Source organism: Anopheles arabiensis, chromosome X (assembly GCF_016920715.1).
Source record: "Anopheles arabiensis isolate DONGOLA chromosome X, AaraD3, whole genome shotgun sequence".
Classification (NCBI taxonomy): domain Eukaryota; kingdom Metazoa; phylum Arthropoda; class Insecta; order Diptera; family Culicidae; genus Anopheles; species Anopheles arabiensis.
In genome coordinates, this window is record NC_053519.1 from 24,296,936 (window position 1) to 24,320,515 (window position 23,580).

General features: G+C 41.3%; 4 protein-coding genes across 7 annotated transcripts; 3 read left to right on the forward strand and 1 right to left on the reverse strand.

The window, feature by feature from the left end:
- Window positions 1–3,464: 3,464 nt before the first annotated feature.
- Window positions 3,465–4,739, reverse strand: LOC120906723 (proline-rich receptor-like protein kinase PERK8). Of its 3 annotated transcripts, none has more exons than XM_040318622.1 (4): window positions 4,477–4,738; window positions 4,150–4,362; window positions 3,694–4,073; window positions 3,465–3,555 (listed from the first exon to the last, which is right to left on the reverse strand). In XM_040318622.1, exons 3-4 carry the CDS (start codon window positions 4,067–4,069, stop codon window positions 3,488–3,490), a joined length of 444 nt encoding a protein of 147 aa, XP_040174556.1. In that variant the 5' UTR covers window positions 4,070–4,073; window positions 4,150–4,362; window positions 4,477–4,738; the 3' UTR covers window positions 3,465–3,487. The 3 variants fall into 3 exon arrangements, with proteins under 3 accessions (XP_040174556.1, XP_040174555.1, XP_040174557.1); XM_040318621.1 differs by having other exon boundaries at window positions 4,150–4,365; XM_040318623.1 differs by having other exon boundaries at window positions 3,502–3,542; window positions 4,150–4,739.
- A 5,268-nt stretch (window positions 4,740–10,007) lies between these two features.
- LOC120906505 lies at window positions 10,008–11,882 on the forward strand. The gene has a single exon (XM_040318237.1). It carries the CDS (start codon window positions 10,177–10,179, stop codon window positions 11,401–11,403), a length of 1,227 nt encoding a protein of 408 aa, XP_040174171.1. The 5' UTR covers window positions 10,008–10,176; the 3' UTR covers window positions 11,404–11,882.
- An 81-nt stretch (window positions 11,883–11,963) lies between these two features.
- LOC120906506 lies at window positions 11,964–14,277 on the forward strand. Its single transcript, XM_040318238.1, has 2 exons — window positions 11,964–12,458; window positions 12,928–14,277. The coding sequence occupies exon 2, from the start codon at window positions 12,932–12,934 to the stop codon at window positions 14,153–14,155; it is 1,224 nt and encodes a 407-aa protein (XP_040174172.1). The 5' UTR covers window positions 11,964–12,458; window positions 12,928–12,931; the 3' UTR covers window positions 14,156–14,277.
- LOC120906504 (uncharacterized protein K02A2.6-like) lies at window positions 14,268–20,827 on the forward strand. Of its 2 annotated transcripts, none has more exons than XM_040318235.1 (3): window positions 14,268–14,380; window positions 15,863–17,187; window positions 17,306–20,827. In XM_040318235.1, exon 3 carries the CDS (start codon window positions 19,055–19,057, stop codon window positions 20,558–20,560), a length of 1,506 nt encoding a protein of 501 aa, XP_040174169.1. In that variant the 5' UTR covers window positions 14,268–14,380; window positions 15,863–17,187; window positions 17,306–19,054; the 3' UTR covers window positions 20,561–20,827. Both variants share the same exon structure in this region, with proteins under 2 accessions (XP_040174169.1, XP_040174170.1).
- Window positions 20,828–23,580: the final 2,753 nt, after the last annotated feature.

Below are 23,580 nucleotides of genomic sequence, written 5' to 3' on the forward strand. Positions count from 1 at the left end.
GCTGGCCACATGAAGCGAAATTGTCGTTTGTTGAACCGTGCTCAAGCACAAAGCAAAGGTGAGAGCGGTAATTCGGCGAAAGTCGCTCACAGCGAAGCGGCAGAACCGATGGCTTGGATGACAAACAGTGCAGCGCCAGGAAACTGGTACGTCGATAGTGGTGCATCGCGACACATGACGAGCGATAGAACTTTCTTTGAAAGAATGGAGAGTTGCAGTGAAATGCACGTAACACTAGCCGATGGTGGAAAAGCTAAGATCGAAGGCGTTGGTTCCGGGACATTAGTGTGTGTGAACCAGGATGGAGAACGAGCGGCAATAAAAGTGTGTGAAGTGCTATACGTACCGAAATTGGCAAGCGGACTAATATCTGTAAGCAGTTTGGTGAAAAAAGGCATGCATGTGGTGTTTCATGTGAATACATGTGAAATAAAGCTGCGGGACAGAGTGATCGCCGTGGCGGAGAGATGCGGAAATTTGTACAAGCTGAGCAGCGGCGTGGATGCTTTGGTGAGTACAACCGCTAGAAAAGAAGATGCTTGTCTACATTTATGGCATAGAAGGCTCGGGCATCGCGACACACAGATAATTCAGCAACTTTTTAATGGTGATCCTAAGCTGAAGGAGTGCGGTGTTAAGAGTGTGTGTGTGAGTTGCTTAGAAGGAAAAATGGCGCGATCGCCATTTAAGCGGCTAGACAAAAGAAGTGAAAATATTTTAGATATTGTTCACACTGACGTATGTGGTCCCTTTCCTCATACACCGAGTGGTAATCGCTATTTTATCACATTTATCGATGATTATTCGAGGATGGCGTTTGTGTATCTCTTGAAAAATAAATCCGACGCGGAGAGACTTATACGGGATTTTGTAGCCTTTTGCAAAACCCAGTTTGGCATGGTTCCGAAAGCCATACGGTCGGACAATGGTGGAGAGTACACGGGAAAGACGCTACAAAATTTCTACAAAAATGAAGGCATAGCGAGCCAACTAACAGTGCCATATTCGCCACAACAAAATGGTGTCGCCGAGCGAAAAAACCGGCACCTACAAGAAATGGCATTGTGCATGTTGCAAGACGCACACATGGATATAAAGTACTGGGGCGAAGCCATTCTCACTGCCGCATACACTCAAAATAGACTACCATCGCGTACAATTGGTATGTCATCGTTCGAAAAATGGTTCGGTAAAAAGCCATCTTACGACCATTTTAAAGTGTTTGGGTGTGAAGCGTGGGCACAAATACCAACAGAAAAACGAGGCAAGATGGAGCCCAAAGCAAGGCGATTGAGACTAGTTGGCTATTGTGTTCAAGAGAAAGCGTACAGGCTTGTGGATACGAGCTCCGATCGTATAGTGATTAGCCGTGACGTTATATTCAACGAAGCGTCTGCATCATCCGAGCAAGGAAATAGTGGTCCGGCTGAGGTGGTTGAATTCGACGTTGATTCCAACCGATATCAACAATTTCGACCTGATGACGTTAATGGTGAATGCAGCCCTGATGACGTTGATGACGAATGCAGCATTGATGACGTTAATGGAGAACGTAGCCCTGATAACGTTGATGACGAATGCAGCCCGACTGACGAGCAGGAGGAGGAATTCGATTCGGCAGAAAGTGACGAAAATTCTGCATCGAGTTCTGATGGCCAAGACGAACCTGCTGCAACCTCTTCAAAACGCTCAACAAGAGGTAAACCACCAGCTAAATTTTCTGATTATTTTTTAGGTCTGGTGAAGACGAGTTTCGATGAGCCAGTGTCCTATAATGAGGCTGTTGCTTCCGAGGAAAAGGAGGAGTGGATAGCTGCTATTGATGATGAGTTTCATTCCCTCGAGAGCAACAACACGTGGGAGCTCACTTATCCTCCACCTAACTGTAACATTATCGGATGCAAGTGGGTTTTTAAGAAAAAGTTGGACGCGAGAGGAGAGGTTGAACGTTATAAAGCGAGACTTGTTGCACAAGGTTTCGGACAGAGAAAAGGATGCGATTATGAAGAAGTTTCGGCACCAGTAGCAAATCAGAGCACGTTAAGAATATTACTAACCATAGCAGGGCATAAGAAACTTTACGTAAAACACTTGGATATAAAAACAGCATATTTATACGGAACGCTGAACGAAACGATATATATGTATCAACCACAAGGATTCATAAAGAAAGGAAAAGAAAAGTTAGTTTGTCGCTTAAAGAAAAGTATGTATGGACTCAAGCAAGCTGCAAGAGTCTGGTATCAAACGATATCCGGTATATTGATGCAAACAGGATTCGATCAATGCATAGGAGATACATGTTTATTCAAAATGAGGCGTAAAGATAACATAATATATTTGCTTATATACGTCGACGATATGATCATAGCAGGAAATAATGAGGAAATGATCAAAGATGTTGTTAAATCAATTAGTAAAATTTTACAAGTATCATCCTTAGGGGACATTAACTGGTTTTTAGGGATGCGTGTAATCAAGAATAGAGACGGTTTTTACAGCTTGATACAGGACAGTTTCATACAAAAAATAGCATCCCGTTTCAATTTAGACCAGGCAAGAGATTCCAAATACCCTATGGATCCAAACCATTTCAATAATCGAATGAGCAGTAAAGAAATGGAAAGTAATGATACTTATCAGAAAATTATAGGTAGTTTGCTATATTTAGCAACTTATACACGCCCAGACATAGCAGCTGTTACAGGCATATTAAGTAGGTTTGTTAGCAAGCCTACCGAAGCAGATTGGCTTGAAGCAAAGAGGGTAGTTAGATATTTGCTACATACGATCAATTATGCTTTAAAGCTAGGAAGTTCAAATGAAACAATTGAACTTGTAGGTTTTTGTGATGCGGACTGGGCAGGCGATACCAGTGATAGAAAATCCTGTAGCGGATTCTTATACCGTTTAGGAGGAGGCACTATTAGCTGGACTAGTAGAAAGCAAACGTGCGTATCGATGTCTACAATGGAGGCAGAGTACATAGCTCTTTCGGAAGCAAGTCAACAGGCTGTTTGGCTACGTAGGTTATTAGAGGACATGGATCTAAAACAAGAAGGAGCAACTCTAATTTACGAAGATAATAGAAGTTGTATTGATTTTACATCATTACATCATGAAAAAAGAAAATCGAAACACATCGATACTAGATACCATTACACAAGAGATCTTTGCACGAAGAATATTGTTAAATTAAAATATTGTGCTTCAGATAGAATGTTAGCCGATTTATTAACTAAACCTCTAGGAGCACAAAAGCTTAAGGAATTATCGATAGGATTAGGACTCGTTAATGTAGGATCCGATCGAACAATATATTCATGAGGAGGAGTGTGGAATAATGGTTTACCACTGTCAGGCGTGATGCTACCTGGCATGAATATAATGTTAAATGACAGGAGGTAGGGTATAAAGTAAGTTGCTATGTTGAATAAAACTCTCTCTCTGCGTTCTGAACTCTACCCCTCAAGTGTGCTGCGTTAATTCATTGCAATTCTGCTAACACGGAAGAGGATCGCTGTCCCGGCATGGCTGACGAACTGGGCAGAGATCCTTTGAAAAGAAATGTACCGAGAACATCAGTGATGGGTGGCGGTGACGATGGGATGGTCAACAATGACGGTCCGGAAGAGGATTTCTGTCCCGGTATGGCTGACGAACCGGGCATAGATCCATCGAAAAGAAACTTACCGGAAACATCACAGATGGGTGGCGGTGACGATGAGATGGTCAACAATGACGGTCCGGAGGAGGATCGCTGTCCCGGCATGGATCCACCTGACGAACTGGGCATAGATCCACCGAAAAGAACTGTACCGGAAACATCAGTGATGGGTGGCGGTGACGATGGGATGGTCAACATATCTGACGAAACGAATATAGGTGGTGGTGACGATGAGACAGCCAAGAATGTCGAATCAAGAATAACAGCGGGGACGACCGATGGAACAGACGGTGGAGCATGGATCACCGATGGATTGGAGGTGCTAATTTCCATCATTTCGGTTTCCAGAATCGGCTGTGATGCGAATGTTGCATATCGATGATCATGATAAATGTTTTGCATTTTCCTAAAAAGATAATTGTTACGTTGGCGTTTGATTAATATTAGATTCTAACATGATTGAAAGCATCTCATCAACTTACCTGAGCGTATAAGCTTCTGGACAGTCACAGAGCCGGTACGGAGTGGAGTTTTCGTAAGTATGCCTCTTGATAAAAAAATACCTTAACAAAATTTCCTCTATTCACAGAATTCAAATGCGGTAGAACAGAACAATGCAGAATTAACAGTCGGCACATATAGACAGGTCATGCTTGATGGGGTGAATATGACGTCACGGTGGGGCCTATGTGTGCCTACTTGTGTGAAAGAGATAAAGCACATATGCAACGTATAAAAGCAAAAGTGCAAAAAGATGGGGGGTAGGTAGGACTATGTTTTTTTGCACTAGAGCATTTTTTTATACCAACTGTCGTTTTTTTGAACTAGCGGCAGCCATGATGGAAATTGAGTGCCCAAGATGGCTTCAACTTGAGTACCACTGAGTTCCCCCGCGAAATAGCATTTCGGGGGATGTCACCGTAGAGCTGTCAAAAATCACCCATCATTGCGGCTCGGGTGCCATCGAACTGAACGTGCTAAGCATTAAGCATAACACTAAGCTGTTGATTTCGTTTGTTGTGGATTACATAGATATGCTAAGCATCCTGCGCATGGTTGTGAGTGTGCGTGTGTATGCAAAACTGTCCCCAAATGTAATTTCTTCCGGAATGTTATGATCCATCGGTCAAATAAAGGAAGGTGTTGATGAAAGGTGGAAAGACGAATTGAGGCCCCTGTCAATGGTAACTGATGACCGGGAGAAGGGGGTACTGACACACAGCTGTTGGAATATTGAACAGTATACTTAAATTGCCGGCGGATGGGGACGAGGGGGGTGACCATAAGACCCCTACGATCATCGGTCACAGGCCCTAAAATTGTTGTCGCCATGGGGGGAGGGGAGGTGCAAATGGTTCTCCAGCCACGGGGCCCCAACGACCATCTTTCCGGGGCCCTTGTCGCTAATACTCTGTCCACTTGTAAGCATACTGCATACTACAGACTAAAGATCTTCGGCGACCACCTAGTCTGCCTACCGTTAGATCCGCCGCTAGTTCATGACGGGGTTTTTTTTATTGTGGAGGTGCATCCTTCCCCCTGCCTGCAGCGTATGCATCGAGCAGGAGACAGTGTGGCAGTATGCAAGTTGCACGCTGGATAGGAGCGGGTCTGCGACACCGCCATCATTCCGCACATCTGCATGCCCGTCGTGGGTTCTAACCGCGTATGAACCGTCCGCCGTAGCAAGAATTGACTATCCGGCTACGTGGTACTCAAGTCCTGAAAAGGCCGGCATGACCGCGTTGGCTTTTTTTTTTTTTTCTGGCTCAACAACCGATGTCGGTCAAGGCCTGCCTGTACTCACTTGTGGGCTTGGCTTTCAGTGACTAATTGATTCCCCCCCATAGCAGGATAGTCAATCCTACGTATGGCGGCACGGTCTGTTTGGGGATTGGACCCATGACGGGCATGTTGTTAAGTGGTACGAGTTGACGACTGTACTACGAGACCGCGTTGGCGATTACGCCAATAATAATTGTGGTACGGCAACTGTAGCTACCCATCACCACAACATGATGACAAAGATTAGCGGTGCAAAGAAGATCGGATTAGATCAATCCGGATGGGATTACAACATGGAACAGGGGACTGGATGAAGGACCATCACTATAAAGGGACGACATGATAAAGCAAGTTTGATGCAGGACGCGGACCGAGACAGACGAACATTGAGAGTACCACATCTGGCGACGAGGATAAAAGTAAAACCGAGGAAATTAGTGAAAAGTAGTGAAAACGTGAAAAACAAAAGGTTAACAAATAAATGTGATAGTTGTGATTGTCCAATTGTACCGTGTCATAGTATATGTGTTATGATCATCGGCAGGAGAGCGGGTGATCGGAAAGAAAGGATTGTCGGAGAACAAAACTAAAAAAAAAAAAAAAAGGAAAGAAAGGCCGGAGAGCAAACATATTAGAATCGCACCGTAATTGCGTGGATCGCAAAATTAGGTGGTGAATGCCGGAGAGCATTTTAACAATTGGAGTAGGGGATAAAATAATAAATCAAGGTTATCTGTCGGAGAGCAGATGGGAAATGCCAAAATGATCGGTCGGAGAACCGATAGGGAAAAGAAAATGGCGAGGCAGAAAGAACAATAGAACTGAAACATGTGCTAATGATGAATGGATGTTTCAAGAAATGGACACTTGGAACATTTCTAATTTTCTTTTTAGGTCGATGGATCGAAACTCCATAAGGAGTGAATGGGTGAAATATAAAAGGAATTTCGATTTCATCATTGCCGCGACTGGAGAACAAGATCGAACTAAAATACGGAATATTTTTTTGGCAAGAGCCGGACCCGATGTCCAGGAGATTTATGCATCGTTGCCAGGGGCAGAAGTGACGGAAGACAAGAGCCAGGGTATTGACCCGTACGTGGTGGCTATAGAGAAGTTGGATGGGTATTTCTGCCCAAAACAACATGATGTCTTCGGACGAAACCGATTCTGGACTTTAAAACCGGAGCAGGGCGAGACAACTGAGCAGTTTGCTTTCCGGTGTCAAAGTGTAGCTCAGAAGTGCTGTTTCGGGAAGACCGAAGAGGAGGCCAGGACAAATAGCATAATCGACAAGGTTATCTTATTCGCTCCAAACGAATTGAAGGAACGTTTACTTCAGCCAAAAGCGATGGATATGGAGCAAATGATACAGGTTATCAGTTCGTATGAGTCGATCAAAAGACAAGCTCGGGAAATATTGGCACCTGGAAGAGAGGAGGTTCGAAACTACTCCCAAATCCACGATCAGGTTAACCGGGTGGTGCAAGGCAGAGGATAATGTTCTCGTTGCGGGAAAAGGGACCACACTCCGTTAGATTTGAAATGTCCGGCTCGTAACAAGGAATGTTATAAGTGCAAGAAAGTTGGTCATTTCGGTTCGCAATGCCGCACACCAGGGTCGATGAAAAGGCGAGATGATCAGAAAAGCTACAGAGAAACCAAACGGTTTAGATCAGAAAAAGTTAGAGCCGTAGATAATAAGGGTGAAAGTGAAGGGGGAAATGGAAACTTTATTTACAATATCAGTGACGGTGGCGAGAGATTTCGAATTAAGATCGGGGGAGTAATGTTACAGGTATTGGTGGATTCGGGCTGCAACAAGAATATTATCAGTGAGAAGGCTTGGGAATATTTAAAATCAAACTCATTAGAAAGATGGGGCGAAACGAATGATTGCAAAGAAACGCCAAACCACTCACGGTCTTAGGGAAATTTGAAGCCATAGTTGGAATCGAGGATAAAGGGCAAGAAATTATCAGAGAGGCGACATTCTACATTATCAAAGGAAGTGAGCAATCACTTTTAGGTCGCATTACAGCTACGGATCTAGGTGTTCTGTTCATAGGATTACCTAGTACCTATGGGGTAAGAGCTATAGAATCCCAAGGAGTAAAACCATTTCCTAAGATAAAAGGGATAAAGCTTAAAATCCCTATCGATAGGGACGTACAACCCGTATGCCAACACCCACGCCGGCCACCAACAGCGTTGTTAGGAAAAATTGAAGAAAATATAGAGTACCTATTGAAGGCAGACATTAAAGAACCTGTAGAGGGAGGGTGCGAATGGGTTTCACCATTAGTGCCAATCATGAAAGACAATGGGGATGTACGTTTGTGTGTAGATATGCGCAGAGCTAATGCTGCTATCGTGAGAGAAAGACTCTTTATGCCGACCATAGAAGATTTTCTACCGAGATTTGCTTCAGCCAAAATATTTAGTAGATTGGACGTGAAAGATGCTTTTCATCAAGTAGAGCTTGATGAGAAATGTCGTTTTATAACGACATTTATCACTCACATGGGCCTTTTCCGGTATAAACGTCTCATGTTTGGAATAGTGATCGCGCCGGAAGTTTTTCAAAGAATCATGGAACAAGTTTTGGCGAAATGCAAAAATGCCGTAAATTATATCGACGACATACTCATCTTCGGAAAATCCGAGGAAGAACATGATGAAGCCCTACGAGAAGTATTAGAAGCCATTAAGACACAAGGAATACTATTAAACCAAGAGAAATGTATTATGAAAGTAAGTGAGGTCGAGTTTTTAGGACATAAAATCTCGAGCAAAGGAATTGAACCGACGGAGAGGAAAATAGAAGCGTTACGGAAATTTCGGGCCCCTTCCTCCGCGGAAGAAGTTCGAAGCTTCCTAGGCCTTATCACATATCTAGGTAGATTTTTGCCAAACTTGGCCACAGTAACAGCTCCATTACGCGAGTTAACGCGTAAAGGTGTAAAGTTTGAATGGCAGAAGAAACAAAAGGATGCGTTTGACACTTTGAAAGGATTGGTGGCGGATGCAAAACTTTTACATTTTTTCGATAACAATTTGCGAACCAGGGTTATCGCTGACGCTTCCCCGGTTGCATTAGGTGCAGTGTTAGTGCAGTTCGAAGGTGCAGGGGATAATTTGCCAAGGCCAATTGCGTACGCGAGCAAAAGTCTGACCGAAACAGAGAAACGATACTGTCAGACCGAGAAAGAAGCGTTAGGACTAGTATGGGCAGTGGAACGATTTGCGCCTTATTTACTAGGTCGTAAATTTGAACTGGAGACAGATCATAAGCCACTGGAGGTCATTTTCTAACCGTCATCTCGTCCTTGTGCTCGAATAGAAAGATGGTTATTACGGTTACAGTCTTTCAGCTATGTGGTGAAGTATAGGAAAGGTTGTGATAATATCGCCGATCCATTTTCACGATTAGTAGTGGACACAGATAATAAACCATACGAGGAAGAAACAAATCACACGATAAGGGCAATAATGGAATCAGCCGCAATTGACGTCCAGGAGTTAGAAAATGCAGCCAGTATAGATAGAATAGAAGTACTAGGAAAGGTTAAAAACAGTCTACGCTCGGGTTGTTGAAATGAAATAGAACTTAAACAGTACATCCCGTTCAAAGAAGAGCTAGGAATAATTGGAGAAATGGTTATTAGAGGAAACAAATTAGTAGTACCGGATACACTCCGCAAAAGAATGTTAGACTTAGCTCATGAGGGACACCCTGGAGAATCGGTGATGAAACGCCGTTTAAGAAACAGAGTGTGGTGGCCCGGAATGGATAAAGAAATTGAGCAGCATGTCAAAAACTGTGAGGGGTGTCGATTAGTCGAAACTCCGGGTAAGCCCGAACCAATGATGCGCCGCCATTACCTTTAAGACCATGGGTAGATGTAGCACTTGATTTTTTAGGACCATTACCATGCGGATCATATTTATTAGTGGTAGTAGACTACTTTAGCCGATATAAAGAAGTCGAAATAATGAGTCGGATTACAGCTAGAGAAACGGTCGGGAAATTATCGAAAATGTTTACAAGATTAGGGTACCCTAGAACCATAACTTTAGACAATGCTAAACAACTGATTGGTACCGAGTTAGAAGCTTACAGCCGAGAGCATGGAATATATTTAAATCATTCAACACCATACTGGCCACAAGAAAATGGGCTGGTCGAGCGCCAAAATAGATCGCTCCTCAAAAGATTAAAAATTAGCGCAGGTCTAGGAAGGGAGTGGAAGAAAGATTTGGAGGAATACCTAATGATGTATTACACGACACCTCATTCCACTACAGGGAAAACGCCGACGGATCTTTTATACGGAAAAACTATCAGATCTAAAATACCGGCACTAGAAGACATAGAAACTGCCATATCTAGGGAGGAGATTGAGGATCAGGATCAAGCAAAGAAATGGAAGGGTAAAGTAATTGAAGATGGGAAAAGAAAGGCGCGAAGATCGTCCATCGCAGAAGGAGACATAGTAATTACACAAAACACAATGTAGTGTCTAAGTATAGGTATAGCGTAAGCGTATAGTGTTATATAGCGTATAGTGTAAGCGTTAGAGATAAGTATATCTATGTATATGTAAGGATAGGAATAAATCGTCAGTCATAAAACAGTACTCGATTAAGCAACACGCAACTCTATAATAGTTGGCGACGAGGATAAAGCTACCGAAAAAGTCAAAGTACACAAGTCTAAAGTCATGTCGTTAATCGGTGAAATTGAACCATTTGTCATGGGCGAGAGCATCAGGGAGTACTTGGAACGTATGGATATTTTTCTCCAAGTAAACGAGGTGGAACCATCGAAGAAGACGATTATGTTGCTGACCTTGGGTGGAGCGTCGCTGTATAGCCTCATATCAAAGCTGGTGTTGCCTGAACAGCCAAAAACGGTGAACTATGAGAAGCTTTGCATTAAGCTACAAGAGCAGCTGGAACAGAAAGTCAACGTAGTAGCGGAACGGTTTAACTTCAGAAACTGTCTGCAAAAAGATCGGTCGGTTGCAGAGTACATCGTTGAACTAAAAGCACTCGCACAATCGTGTAAATTCACGAGCTGTTTAGCACAATGCTTGCGAGATCAACTAGTAGCTGGTGTTCGAGATGAAGGATTACGAAAACGTCTTCTACGAGAGTCGGATTTAACATTCGAGAGTGCAGAAAATATCGCCAGAACGTGGGAAGCTGCAGATGAACAAAACGAAACGTTTGCAGCGAAGGAGAAACCGAGGGAGATGGCGGTGATAAAGTGTGCGCCAAAACGAAGCGTCGGTCCGAAAGTGCACTACTACCGTGGAAGCAGTACACCTATACATCAACAGAGCAGTGCGCATAAGCAGGAGAGCAAGTGTTACAGATGTGGAAGAGCGCATAATCCACAGACATGTCCTGCGCGTATGTGGCAGTGTTTCACTTGTAAGAAGTATGGTCATGTGTCGTCGTGTTGCCGAAATACTAACGTGCATAGTTTGCGATCGGAATATAGGGATGTGTCACTAACACGCATATTCGATGATAACGCGATTAGTAGTCCAGAAGTGTGCGTACTAAAAGTTAATGAGAAAGACGTTGCGTTTGAGATAGACTGTGGTGCGTGTAATACAGTCATACCGGAGAGTGTGTATAACGAAAAATTTGCCAATATCGAATTAGAACAAACACATTTGCGTTTTATTACGGCATCGGGTCAACGTGTAGTACCGTTAGGAAAAATATGTGTAAATGTAAGCACAAAGAGTAAAACGGTCAGTCTAGAAATAACAGTAATCGCAACTGAAAACAAAGGGAATCCTCTACTAGGTCGTGATGCGTTAGACATATTATTTCCTAATTGGCGAAAAAGTTTTAATTTAAATCAAATTGATACCGATAAATGGCTTGAAGAAATAAAAAAAAATGTTTCCGAATTTAACAAACGGTGGTCATAAAGAAGCGATAGAAGGATTTGAAGCGAATTTAGTGTTAAAGCCAAACTATACACCCATATTTCACAAAGCGTATTCAGTGCCGTTCGCTCTAATTGAAAAAGTAGAAGCCAACCTAACTAAATTAGTGGATGACGGTATACTTGTACCAACACGTACATCGGCGTGGGCGAGTCCTATAGTGGTGGTAGGAAAAAATGATGCACAACTCTATAATACACAATACCAGGAAACAAACTGCAAACCACGTTTAATCCAAAGGAGTTTCTCGTAAAAGAAAAGGAAGGGCCGATGGTGACTATTATGGATACAGAGACGGGTAAAAAGTTCAAAAGAAACTCGGCACACTTAAAGAAAATTACCAACACCGACATCAGAGAATCAGAACTCAGAGAACTTCGAGAAGAAACTAGGAATAATTTAGAGGAAACAACGAGTCGTGGGCAACGGCAAAGGAAAGCTCCAGCCAAATTAGCGGATTACGAAATTGATTAGTGAGATAACATTAGGTTGTGAATTGTATTAGAGAAAGGCAGGTAAACAGAAATAATGCAGAAACAAGAGATATGAATTCATAACAAACAGTGCAAAAGAAAAAAAAGAAGAAAGTGATGTGGTACGGCAACTGTAGCTACCCATCACCACAACATGATGACAAAGATTAGCGGTGCAAAGAAGATCGGATTAGATCAATCCGGATGGGATTACAACATGGAACAGGGGACTGGATGAAGGACCATCACTATAAAGGGACGACATGATAAAGCAAGTTTGATGCAGGACGCGGACCGAGACAGACGAACATTGAGAGTACCACAATAATAATTGTGGTATTGCAATAATATTTAGATTGCACATCACTACATGGAACGATAGTTCCAGATCGGATGACACCAACCGATCCACGGATGACAGCGGTGCTGTCAAGGGATGACGAGCAGATCGTCCTGTATATTCATGTACGCGATCACGACCGGACTGGAATAGCAGAGTACCACAATTGGCGACGAGGAAAATAGTTTAAACAAGTGAAGTGAAGTGAAAAAATTTACATCGAGGTTTGGAAATAAATGTGGTAGTTGTGAAAATGTTAAATAACTGTGTTGTGTCAATTTGTGTATGTGTAATTGGTTGCCTGTAGGAGAGCAGCATCCAAGTAGATAGGGTTGCCGGAGAGCAACAAGAAAGAAAGGAATGCCGGAGTGCATACAAGCATATCTTTTTGGATAAAGGATAAAGGAATGCCGGAGAGCATTTTGGGAATGGCCAAGGGTGTCAAGAGAAATCGTTGAGTCGATCCTGAAACTGCCGGAGTGCAGTAGAAAGGAATGGTAGGCTGCCGGAGAGCAGTAACAAAAAGGATGAAAAAAAAAAACAAAGGAAAGGGGATAATGTACCTGCCGGAGAGCAGTACAAAGGGAAAGCAATGGTGGTTTGTAACTATTAGAAAGATGGAACAGAAAGAAAATGGAGGCACTGATAAATTACTGGTTTATAAAAACATAACAAAATGGTTTCATATTACAGGAAAATGGACGCATGGAACGTACAACCATTTCTCTTTAAAGCGATGGAGAGAAACGCTGTTAGGAACGAATGGGTGAAATATCGGCGTAACTTCGAGTACATTATCGCCGCGACTGGCGAAAAGGATCGCACTAGGATAAAAAATATCTTCCTTGCGAAAGCTGGCCCTGATGTACAAGAAGTTTTTACATCCATTCCTGGAGCGGACGTACAGGGAGGAGGGGAGGAATGCGTTGACCCTTACCTGGTGGCGGTAGAGAAGTTAAACGATTACTTCTGCCCAAAGGAGCATGATGTTTTTGAAAGGAACCGGTTTTGGACATTAAAACCGGAACATTCGGAAACTGTCGAGGAGTTTGCTTTCCGGTGCCAGAGTTGGGCACAGAAATGCAACTTCGGAAACAACGAGAATGAAGCACGAGCGATTAGCGTGATCGACAAGGTAATCTTATTTGCTCCGTCCGAGCTCAAGGAAAGGTTACTGGCGAAAAAGTCATTGGATTGGGATGAAACGATCCGTTTGATTAGTTCATACGAGTCGGTGAAAAGGCAGGCAAGAGCAATGAGTGCACCAGGGAAGGATGACGCCCTAGGATGGGAACAGCGGCAAAGCAACTCGTTTGTCAACCGGGTGACCGAACGAGGTTTAGGGTGCGCACGTTGCGGGAAAAGAGATCACAATTCAGGTGATTACCAGTGCCCAGCCAAAAACAAGGAATGCTACAAATGCAAAAAGGTTGGTCATTTCGGAGCCCAATGCCGGACGCCGAACAATTTGAAACGGCGACCTGAAGCATTCCACCAAACGGCTAAACGCCCGCGAACAGTGGTGAGGGTGAGGGCAGTTGCGAATGTGGAAGAGGAATCGGAAAGGGTTAGAAATTTCATTTATAGCATAAGCGATGGAGAAGAATTGCTATGGGTGAAAGTAGGAGGAGTTAATTTACAAATGCTGGTCGATTCTGGATGTAACAAAAACATTATCACAGAAAAAGCTTGGGAATATTTGAAAACCTATAAGGCCGAACGGTTTGGAGAAACGCAAAAGTGTCGAGAAGTGTTTCTACCTTATGGGGACAATCCCGAACCGTTAGTAGTGTTAGGGCAATTTGCTGCAAAGCTTTCAATAGAAGACAAAGGCAAAACTATAGAGAAAGTAGCTGATCTATTTGTAGTTAAAGGAGAACGCCAATGTCTCCTAGGCAAGGTAACGGCAATGGAACTGTAGGGTTTAGGATAGACAAGGAAGTGATAGATAGAGAGAGAGATAGGACGAGCGTGAAAGATCATTCGAGATGACAGGAAATGCGAATAAACGTCAGTCGTGTTGGATTAATCAACGGAAGAGCATGACACCGTGTGTAGCTTAATTTCTTGAATCCGAAAGGTTGCTTTAAAGGATGGTGGCTTGGCCAGATCACGACAATGGCGCAGTTGGACGAATCTACGCATGGTAAATATAAGGATTTGGTTGGTTATTGTGGGTATTGCGTATTTTACAAAACAAGTGAGAATATGGATGAACGTGGTGCGTATGTGGCAGTGACATAGTTTATATCAATGAAGAAGATACGCACACTAGCAAGTATTGAACAATATAAACGATTTAGACGTTCCTGAAGGGGTCTGTTACAAAAAAAAAAATAAAAAAAAAATTTACTTGAGGAACACGTTGTAAGTGATTAATGAGCATTAAATACAAGTAGTATTTACTATCATAGTAAAACAAGACATAAATTAGGAACAATAAACAAAATAAAACAAAAAAAAATAATACTTCATAAATAAAATAATAAATTATTTCTTAGAATGTTTATAAGAAATAAAATAAATAAAACGATATGAAATAAACAAAATATAATAAAATGAGTTAAATAATAAATTTATAAATAAATAAATCAATCAATAAGTTAACTTATTATTAATAATAATAACATGCATAATTTAAACAATTAAATTAATAAAGGCATCTACATAATAATTTTCCTACTCAGTGCCTTATAGTGCTGACGCATAATCTTACTTATAAAACGGTCATACTTGTATGAATTGATGCAATAGACCACATTAAAGCACATTCCACTAGGAATCGATGTAACAAAAAAAAAATAATAATAATAATAAAATTAATAATCAGAGATGAAGAGTTAAGGCACATCCTTCAAGAGGACCGATGCAATAGACCACATTAAAGCACATTCCACCAGGAATTGATGTTCCAAAAAAAAAAATGAAATTAAATGTTAAGGCACATCCTCCAAGAGGATCGATGCAATAGACCACATTAAAGCACATTCCACCAGGAATCGATGTAACAAAAAAAAATAAAAATAATAATAATAATAAGAATAATATTAATAATCAGAGATGAAGAGTTAAAGCACATCCTTCAAGAGGACCGACGCAATAGACCACATTAAAGCACATTCCACCAGGAATTGATGTTACACAAAAAAAAAAATGAAATTAAATGTTAAGGCACATCCTCCATGAGGATCGATGGAATAGACCACATTAATGCACATTTCACCGAAAATCGTTGCAACAGTGTTATAAGTGTTAAAGCATATCCTTCAATAGGATTGATGCAATCGTAAATATTAAGACACATTCCAATAGGAATTAATAAAAAAATAAAAAAAAAAAAAATATATATATATATATATATATATATATATATATATATATATATACATATATATATATATATAGTATATATAGTATATATATATACAACATATATAACATATATGTACAATATATAACATATTGTATATATATATATATATATATATATATATATATATATATATATATATATATATATATATATATATATATATATATATATATATATACAACAAAAATAAGTAATACTTCAGTTTATAATTATAATAATAAACAATCAAATAATGATGATCGTTACAATGTCTAGGGTTAGCCCACGTTCATGTTACACACGGTGGTAAGGGTTAAGTTTATCATCAGCGAACCGGTTCAGCAGTTTTCACCGTTTCTGAAGGGAGATCACACTTGTTGGTGTGAGTAATGTCAAGCGACGCGATGAAATGGCGGAAACGTGAATCAACGTGTTAACTGAACAAAGGTTCCTGATTACACAAAAGTCGCGTTGTTAATCTACTTGCATATTGTTTAATTACGGCTTGTCAATTAAACTACGGAGATAACATTTATAAAGTTACAATCATGCCAAGAAACTTGCGGGATTCCGGGTGGACGGTGGAGGATGACGACGAGCATAGTGTGTGTTCGTTCAAACCAGGAATAGAGGAAGCTTCAACATTTCCCTCGCTTTCATTTTCTACGCTACAAGTTGGGGAATGCAAAGCCTTAGACGGAGATGAGGAAATTGACAAAATTTCCTTCAATAGATGGCGTGAGATCCTCGAATCGGGTATGGCATTAGCAGGAATAAAGGAAGAGTCGACGAAAGCAAACATTTTTAAAATGAAAGCGGGCTCAAAATTGCTTGACATCTTGAACAACACATCTAATAAAGGCGGGCCTGATGCACTTACCCAGCCATATTCCAGTGCAATTTATCGCCTTGAGGAGTATTTTGGTTCAAGGGATTATTTGCTATTCCAGCGGCAGAAACTTCGATCGTTGCCGCAGAATAAGGACGAATCTGACCTAAAATATGTGCGTCGTGTGTCAACTATTGCCAAACTTTGCGGTTATGTTCATGACCAACTTGTCGAGACTGTAGCAGATGTTTTACAGAACCATGCCAGAAACCGTAAAGTCCGCGAAGTAGCCCGAAAAGCTGCCCGTAAAGGGAACTCTTTACAAGAGTTATTGGACCGTGTGCGTACGGTCGAGATTGAACAACAAGCAGAGGAAAATTTTAGCAAGAAGTATCCTACGGAAGAAGCTTCAAATGTATTGGCGGTGTCGTATGGTGTTCCGGGTTCGAGCCGAGGAGAGATTCGAACATCAACATTCGGCTACAGAGGCAGAGGATATTTTCCGCGTAGCCGCGGAGGATATTCACGCATGAGTGGACCCGTTTCGTCTTCATCTAAACCGTGCTGGCGTTGTACGAGCACAGGTCATCAACCGGATCACTGTTTTGCCATTGCGAAGTTTTGCCATTTGTGCCGAGCTAAAGGGCATATTCAAAGAGCATGTACGTCATCTCGTGTTAAACGTGAAACCGGTAGAGATCGAGATGGTTCGCCCGCTTCTAAAATTAGGAAAATTGCAGCAGTTGCGTCCAACGACCAAGAAGAGGAAGCTGTAAGTTTTGATCAAAGAAATGAATTAATGACATAGTAGTTGTGCACAGAAGAAATTAATAAACTTTTCACTTGATGGATTTGAATTAGACATTAATCGGCATTTTGTATCATTTTAGACAACTCTTCAACTAATTCCAGCAGTTTATAATATCAACATGCGTACGAGCAATTATTCAATACCAACTAGCTCAAGTAAGCTATCGGAGCCAAATATTTTCGTCAGCCCAACAAAGGTATCAATGTGCGGGTTGGATTCGTACGTGACGTGATCAATTACATGTACAGTAGCGGGTGTTGAGGTAAAGTTTTTGATAGATTCTGGGGCCGAAGTGAATACTGTCGGTGATAATATTTTTGATCAAATAATGAGAGATACCATTTCTCATCCAATTTATGAATTGAAAAACGGCACGGATAAACCGTTGAGGGCATATGCTACAAGTAAACCTATTTCAGTTATCGCTACATTCCTCGCTGAACTGTTTATTTCCCCTGATCGGCCTTCCGCAATTGAAAAATTTTATGTCATACCAGGAGCAAAACCACTTTTAGGGCGTTCGACTGCGACAAGATATAGTGTATTACAGCTTGGCTTAAGCGTTCCCATTGTATCATTTGAATATCATAGGACAGGACACAAATTAGAGTCGGGAGATGTAAATGCTGTAGGTGTGTTGAAACATTTTTCAAAATTCAATGTACCTCCAGTTATGCTTTTTTATGATAAAAGCTTGCCACCATCTAGAAAGGTATATACAAATATTCCCCCCGCATTCATAACCGAAGTTGAAAATCGACTTGAAAACCTTCTATCATCTAATATAATTGAAAAGGTGACTAGCGGCATGGATAAAACTTTTTGCTCATCGCTGTTAGTTGTTCCGAAAGGTAAACAAGACATTCGTTTGGTAGTCGATTTACGGGGCCCGAACAAATGTATTATGAGGACCCCATTTAGAATGCCTACGTTGGAAGAAATTCTATCAAAACTTAATGGAGCTAGTTGGTTCTCTACTATAGATTTGACTAATGCATTCTACCATATTGTGCTAGATGAATCATGCAGACATTTAACCAATTTCTTCTCAGGTAACAATACTTACCGCTTCATTCGATTACCCTTTGGATTATGCAATGCTCCTGATATCTTTCAAGAAATACTTCAGACAGTTGTACTTGCAGATTGCCCCGGAACGGTAAACTATCTTGATGATATCCTTGTATTCGGCAATACGAAGGAAGAACACGACGATAATCTTCGCTATACACTTTCACGTCTACAGAAACACAACGTGTTATTAAACTCCAGTAAATGCGTTTTCGGTAAACAAACGGTTAAATTCTTAGGTTTCTTACTTTCTCACGATGGGTGACGAGTCGACGAAGACAAGAGAAAAGCCATTGATGGGTTTCGACGGCCAGAAACATTATCAGAAGTAAAGAGCTTCTTAGGCCTCATTAATTTCCTCGAAAGATTCACTCTTCATAGAGCAGAGAGAACTAAACATTTAAGAGCTCTTGCAAATTCATCATCATTTTATTGGACTGAATTAGAAGAATTTGAGTTCATTGATATAAGGAACGCAGCTATAAATTCAATCGACAAATTGGGTTATTTTGATCACAAGGACAGAACAGAATTATTCGTGGATGCGTCACCATTCAGTCTCGGAGCAGTTCTTGCCCAATTCAATTCTGCAGGTGTACCTCGTGTAATAGCATGTATTTCCAAATCATTGACGGTAACAGAACAACGATACCCTCATACCCAAAAAGAGACGTTAGCCATAGTATGGTCAGTTGAACGGTTCAAATACTACTTAACGAGCATTAACTTTACCGTTTGGACCGACTCGGTTGCGAATATGTTTATCTTCGGCGGACAATATCGATCCGGAAAAAGATCTATTACTCGTGCCGAATCGTGGGCTCTGCGGTTACAACCATTTAACTTTGAAACCCGATGTGTTCCTGGTGATCAGAATATTGCAGACGTTGTTTCACGATTGATTAGCAATTGTCAAGCGGATGAACCCTTCGATGAAAACGATGATAAGCACATATTATACACGGTTGATGCATTTAACATGAGTATGACATGGTCAGAAATCCAACTGGCTTCAGAAGAAGACAAGGAGATAGCTGAAGTGCGTTTGGCAATTCAAACAGGTCATTGGCCTCGTCATCTAAGAAGGTACGAATGTCTTGAAAAACAATTGAGAAGTCTTGATGCTCTAGTTTTCAAAAACAACTTTATTGTATTACCTAAATATCTCCGGAAAAGGGCAATCGAAACATCTCACGAAGGACATGTTGGATGTGGAGCTACTAAAAGAATTTTACGCGAACATTTCTGGTGGCCCAATATGTCTAAAGAGGCCCAAGAATTCGTCAGTAATTGTGCTACTTGTCTAGCAATTTCCAGAAGAAATCCTCCTGTTCCTTTATCCAGTCGAGAGCTTCCAGAAGGGCCATGGGAGAAATTACAAATCGATTTTTTATCTTTACAAGGATGTGGTTCGGAACATTTCTTGGTCTGTGTAGATACCTACTCTAGATTCTTACATGTCGTACATTTGAAATCCACTGATGCCAAGTCAACTAATATAGCGCTTTGTAATATATTTAAGCAATGGGGATTACCTAGTGTGATTCAAAGCGATAATGGGCCACCATTCAAAAGCAAAGAATTCATAGAGTTTTGGGAACAAAAAGGAGTTAAAATACATAAGTCGATTCCGTTAAGTGCACAATCTAACGGGGCCGTCGAACGTCAGAACCAGGGAATAATAAAGGCAGTTTCAGCGGCGAAAGTAGAAAAAAAGAATTGGAATGAAGCGCTTCAGGAATACGTACAGATACATAACACGCGTAAACATCACTCTAGGTTAAACGCGACTCCATTTGAGCTTCTTGTTGGATGGCGTTATAGAGGGTCGTTTCCTGGTTTGTGGGAGAGAAAAACCGGTGTAGATAGAATGGACATAAGAGAAGACGATGCACATGCTAAATTAATTAGCAAAAAATATGCTGATGATAGACGAGGCGCGAAGGAAAGCAGTATAAACGTAGGAGATAAAGTGGTAGTAGCTGTACCCCAAAGGACTAAAACTGATCGATTATTCTCTGAAGAGACCTTTACTGTTTTAACAAGAGAAGGAGCAAAGATTGTTGTTCGTGGTGAAAACGGGAATCAATTTGCTATGAATATACAAGATTTCAAGTTATACCCCAGTAATGTAAACAATCACAATGAAGCGACAGATAATGATACTCAGGCCCCTAACGCAACAAGTACATCTGCTGCCTCATCAAGACCACAGAGAAATCGTTGTAAACCTGCTTGGTGGGACGACATGGAGATGTATTAGGTGCCACAATTTCTTTCCTTATACATATTAATATTTTTTTTCAAACTCAATTAAATATAAGCAGTGATAGTTATTAGTAAAATTATTTTATTACTTAAGATACATTTTTGAATTTATTGCACTGTTGAGAGTACGGAAGAAGTAGATTGTAGGGTTTAGGATAGACAAGGAAGTGATAGATAGAGAGAGATAGGACGAGCGTGAAAGATCATTCGAGATGACAGGAAATGCGAATAAACGTCAGTCGTGTTGGATTAATCAACGGAAGAGCATGACACCGTGTGTTCCTTAATTTCTTGAATCCGAAAGGTTGCTTTAAAGGATGGTGGCTTGGCCAGATCACGACAGGAACTAAGAGTTCTTTTTATTGGACTACCAAGCACACACGGGGTGAGAGCTGTGGAGGGAAGAACAAAGCAGCCTTTTCCAAAGATTAAGGATGTGATAGTAAAAATTCCCGTTGACAGAGATGTTCAACCCATTTGCCAACATCCCAGAAGGCCACCTGTGGCTCTATTAGCAAAAATTGAGGAAAAAATCCAATATCTATTAGATAGAGATATAATTGAACCAGTGGAAGGAGGATGCGAATGGGTTTCTCCGTTAGTACCAATTATCAAGGATAATGGGGATCTTCGCCTTTGTGTTGATATGCGTAGGGCAAACGCAGCAATATTAAGAGAAAGGCACCTAATGCCAACAATAGAAGATTTTCTTCCGCGATTTTCTGCAGCCAAATTATTCACTCGGCTAGATATAAAGGAAGCATTCCATCAGGTAGAATTGCATAAAGACAGTCGATACATCACTACCTTTATTACGCATACAGGATTGTATAGATACAAAAGGTTGATGTTTGGCATAGTAATTGCACCAGAAGTGTTCCAACGAATAATGGAACAAATGCTTGCCACGGTTAGTAGCAACGTCGTTAATTATATGGACGACATATTAGTGTATGGAAATACGGAAGAGGAACACGATGAAATGCTAAAAAGAGTACTTGGAATATTAAAGGAGAAAGGAATTTTGCTAAACCAGGAAAAATGCATTTTCAAGGTTACAGCTGTTGAATTTTTAGGGCATAAAATTTCAAACAAAGGCATAGAACCTAGCGACAAGAAGGTAGAAGCACTGCAGAAATTTCGAGCACCTTCATCGACGGAAGAAGTTCGAAGTTTTTTAGGGTTGATTACGTATTTAGGCAGATTCCTAGCTGATTTAGCAACAACAACAGCTCCGTTACGCGAACTGACCCATGGAAAATCCAGGTTTATCTGGGGAAAAAGGCAAGAAGAAGCATTCAAGAAATTAAAAGAGATGGTCTCAGATGTTAAGCTATTGTGCTTCTTCGACAACAGTTTGAGAACTAGAGTGATAGCTGACGCTTCACCTGTTGCGTTAGGAGCCGTGCTAGTTCAATTTAACGGACCAACCGACATTGAACCAAGACCGATAGCTTATGCAAGCAAAAGTTTAACGGCCACCGAGCAACGCTACTGTCAGACCGAAAGAGAGGCATTAGCTCTGGTTTGGGCGGTAGAACGGTTCGCACCATACTTGCTCGGCCGTCTTTTTGAATTAGAGACGGATCATAAACCACTAGAGACCATATTCAAGCCGGCAGCACGGCCATGCGCCAGAATTGAAAGATGGATTTTAAGACTGCAATCATTTAGATTTATAGTAAAGTATCGGAAAGGGAAAGGAAACATCGCAGATCCATTATCCCGATTGGTAGTAAATGAGAGAGATGAACCGTTTGAGGAAGAGAATAAGTTTATGGTGGGGGCGGTAATAGAATCAGCGGCTATAGACGTTGATGAAGTGGAAGAGAGTGCTAGAAAGGATGAAATACTAGGGAAGCTAAAAATGTGCTTACAGACGGGCATATGGACGGAATCGGAGGTTAAAGCTTACATACCATTTAAAGAAGAGTTAGGTATGATAGGGGAAATGGTGGTCAGGGGAAATAAGCTGGTAATACCAACCGCACTGCGAGAGAGAATGCTCGACCTGGCACATGAAGGACATCCAGGCGAGTCGGTCATGAAACGCCGCCTTCGAAACAGAGTTTGGTGGCCAGGTATGGACCAAGATGCGACCAAACGGGTAGCCACTTGTGAAGGTTGTAGGCTAGTAGAAGCCCCAGGCAGACCAGAACCAATGACGCGCCGCGCCCTCCCGTTAAGACCGTGGATAGACTTAGCATTAGATTTTTTAGGGCCGATGCCATGCGGAACTTATTTATTAGTTATTATAGACTACTTCAGCCGCTATAAGGAAATCGAAGTAATGACACGAATAACTGCAAAAGAAACAGTAACTAGACTTAACGGCATATTCACGAGACTAGGATATCCTAGAACGATTACTCTAGATAACGCAAAACAATTAATTGGAACAGAACTAGAAGAGTTTAGCACGAGACATGGGATCCACCTCAACCACTCCACACCTTATTGGCCGCAAGAAAACGGGTTGGTGGAGCGGCAAAACAGGTCATTGCTTAAAAGATTAAAAATAAGTTCAGCGTTAGGACGCGATTGGAAAACGGACCTTCACGAATATTTAATGATGTACTACACCACACCACATTCGACCACGGGGAAAACACCTACAGAGTTAATGTACGGGCGAACGATTAGATCAAAGATCCCAGCGTTTGAAGATGTTGAAACATCGGTAAGCCGAGAAGAAATTCAAGATCGGGACCGAACTAAAAAGTGGAAAGGAAAAGAAAACGAAGACAGGGAAAGAAGAGCTAAGGAATCAACGTTAGAAGAAGGAGACACAGTCCTTGCGCAGAATTTGATACCTGGAAACAAATTACAAACCACGTTTAATCCGACTGAATTTGTGGTACTAGAGAAAAGTGGTCCTAGGACAACAATAACAGATCCTGAGACAGGAAAATTTTTCGTAAGAAATTCAGCACACTTAAAAAAAAATAGGCCAGTCAAACAAAGTACAGGAAAATAGCAACGAAAAACAGGAAAACAACGGGAAGGACTTAGGTA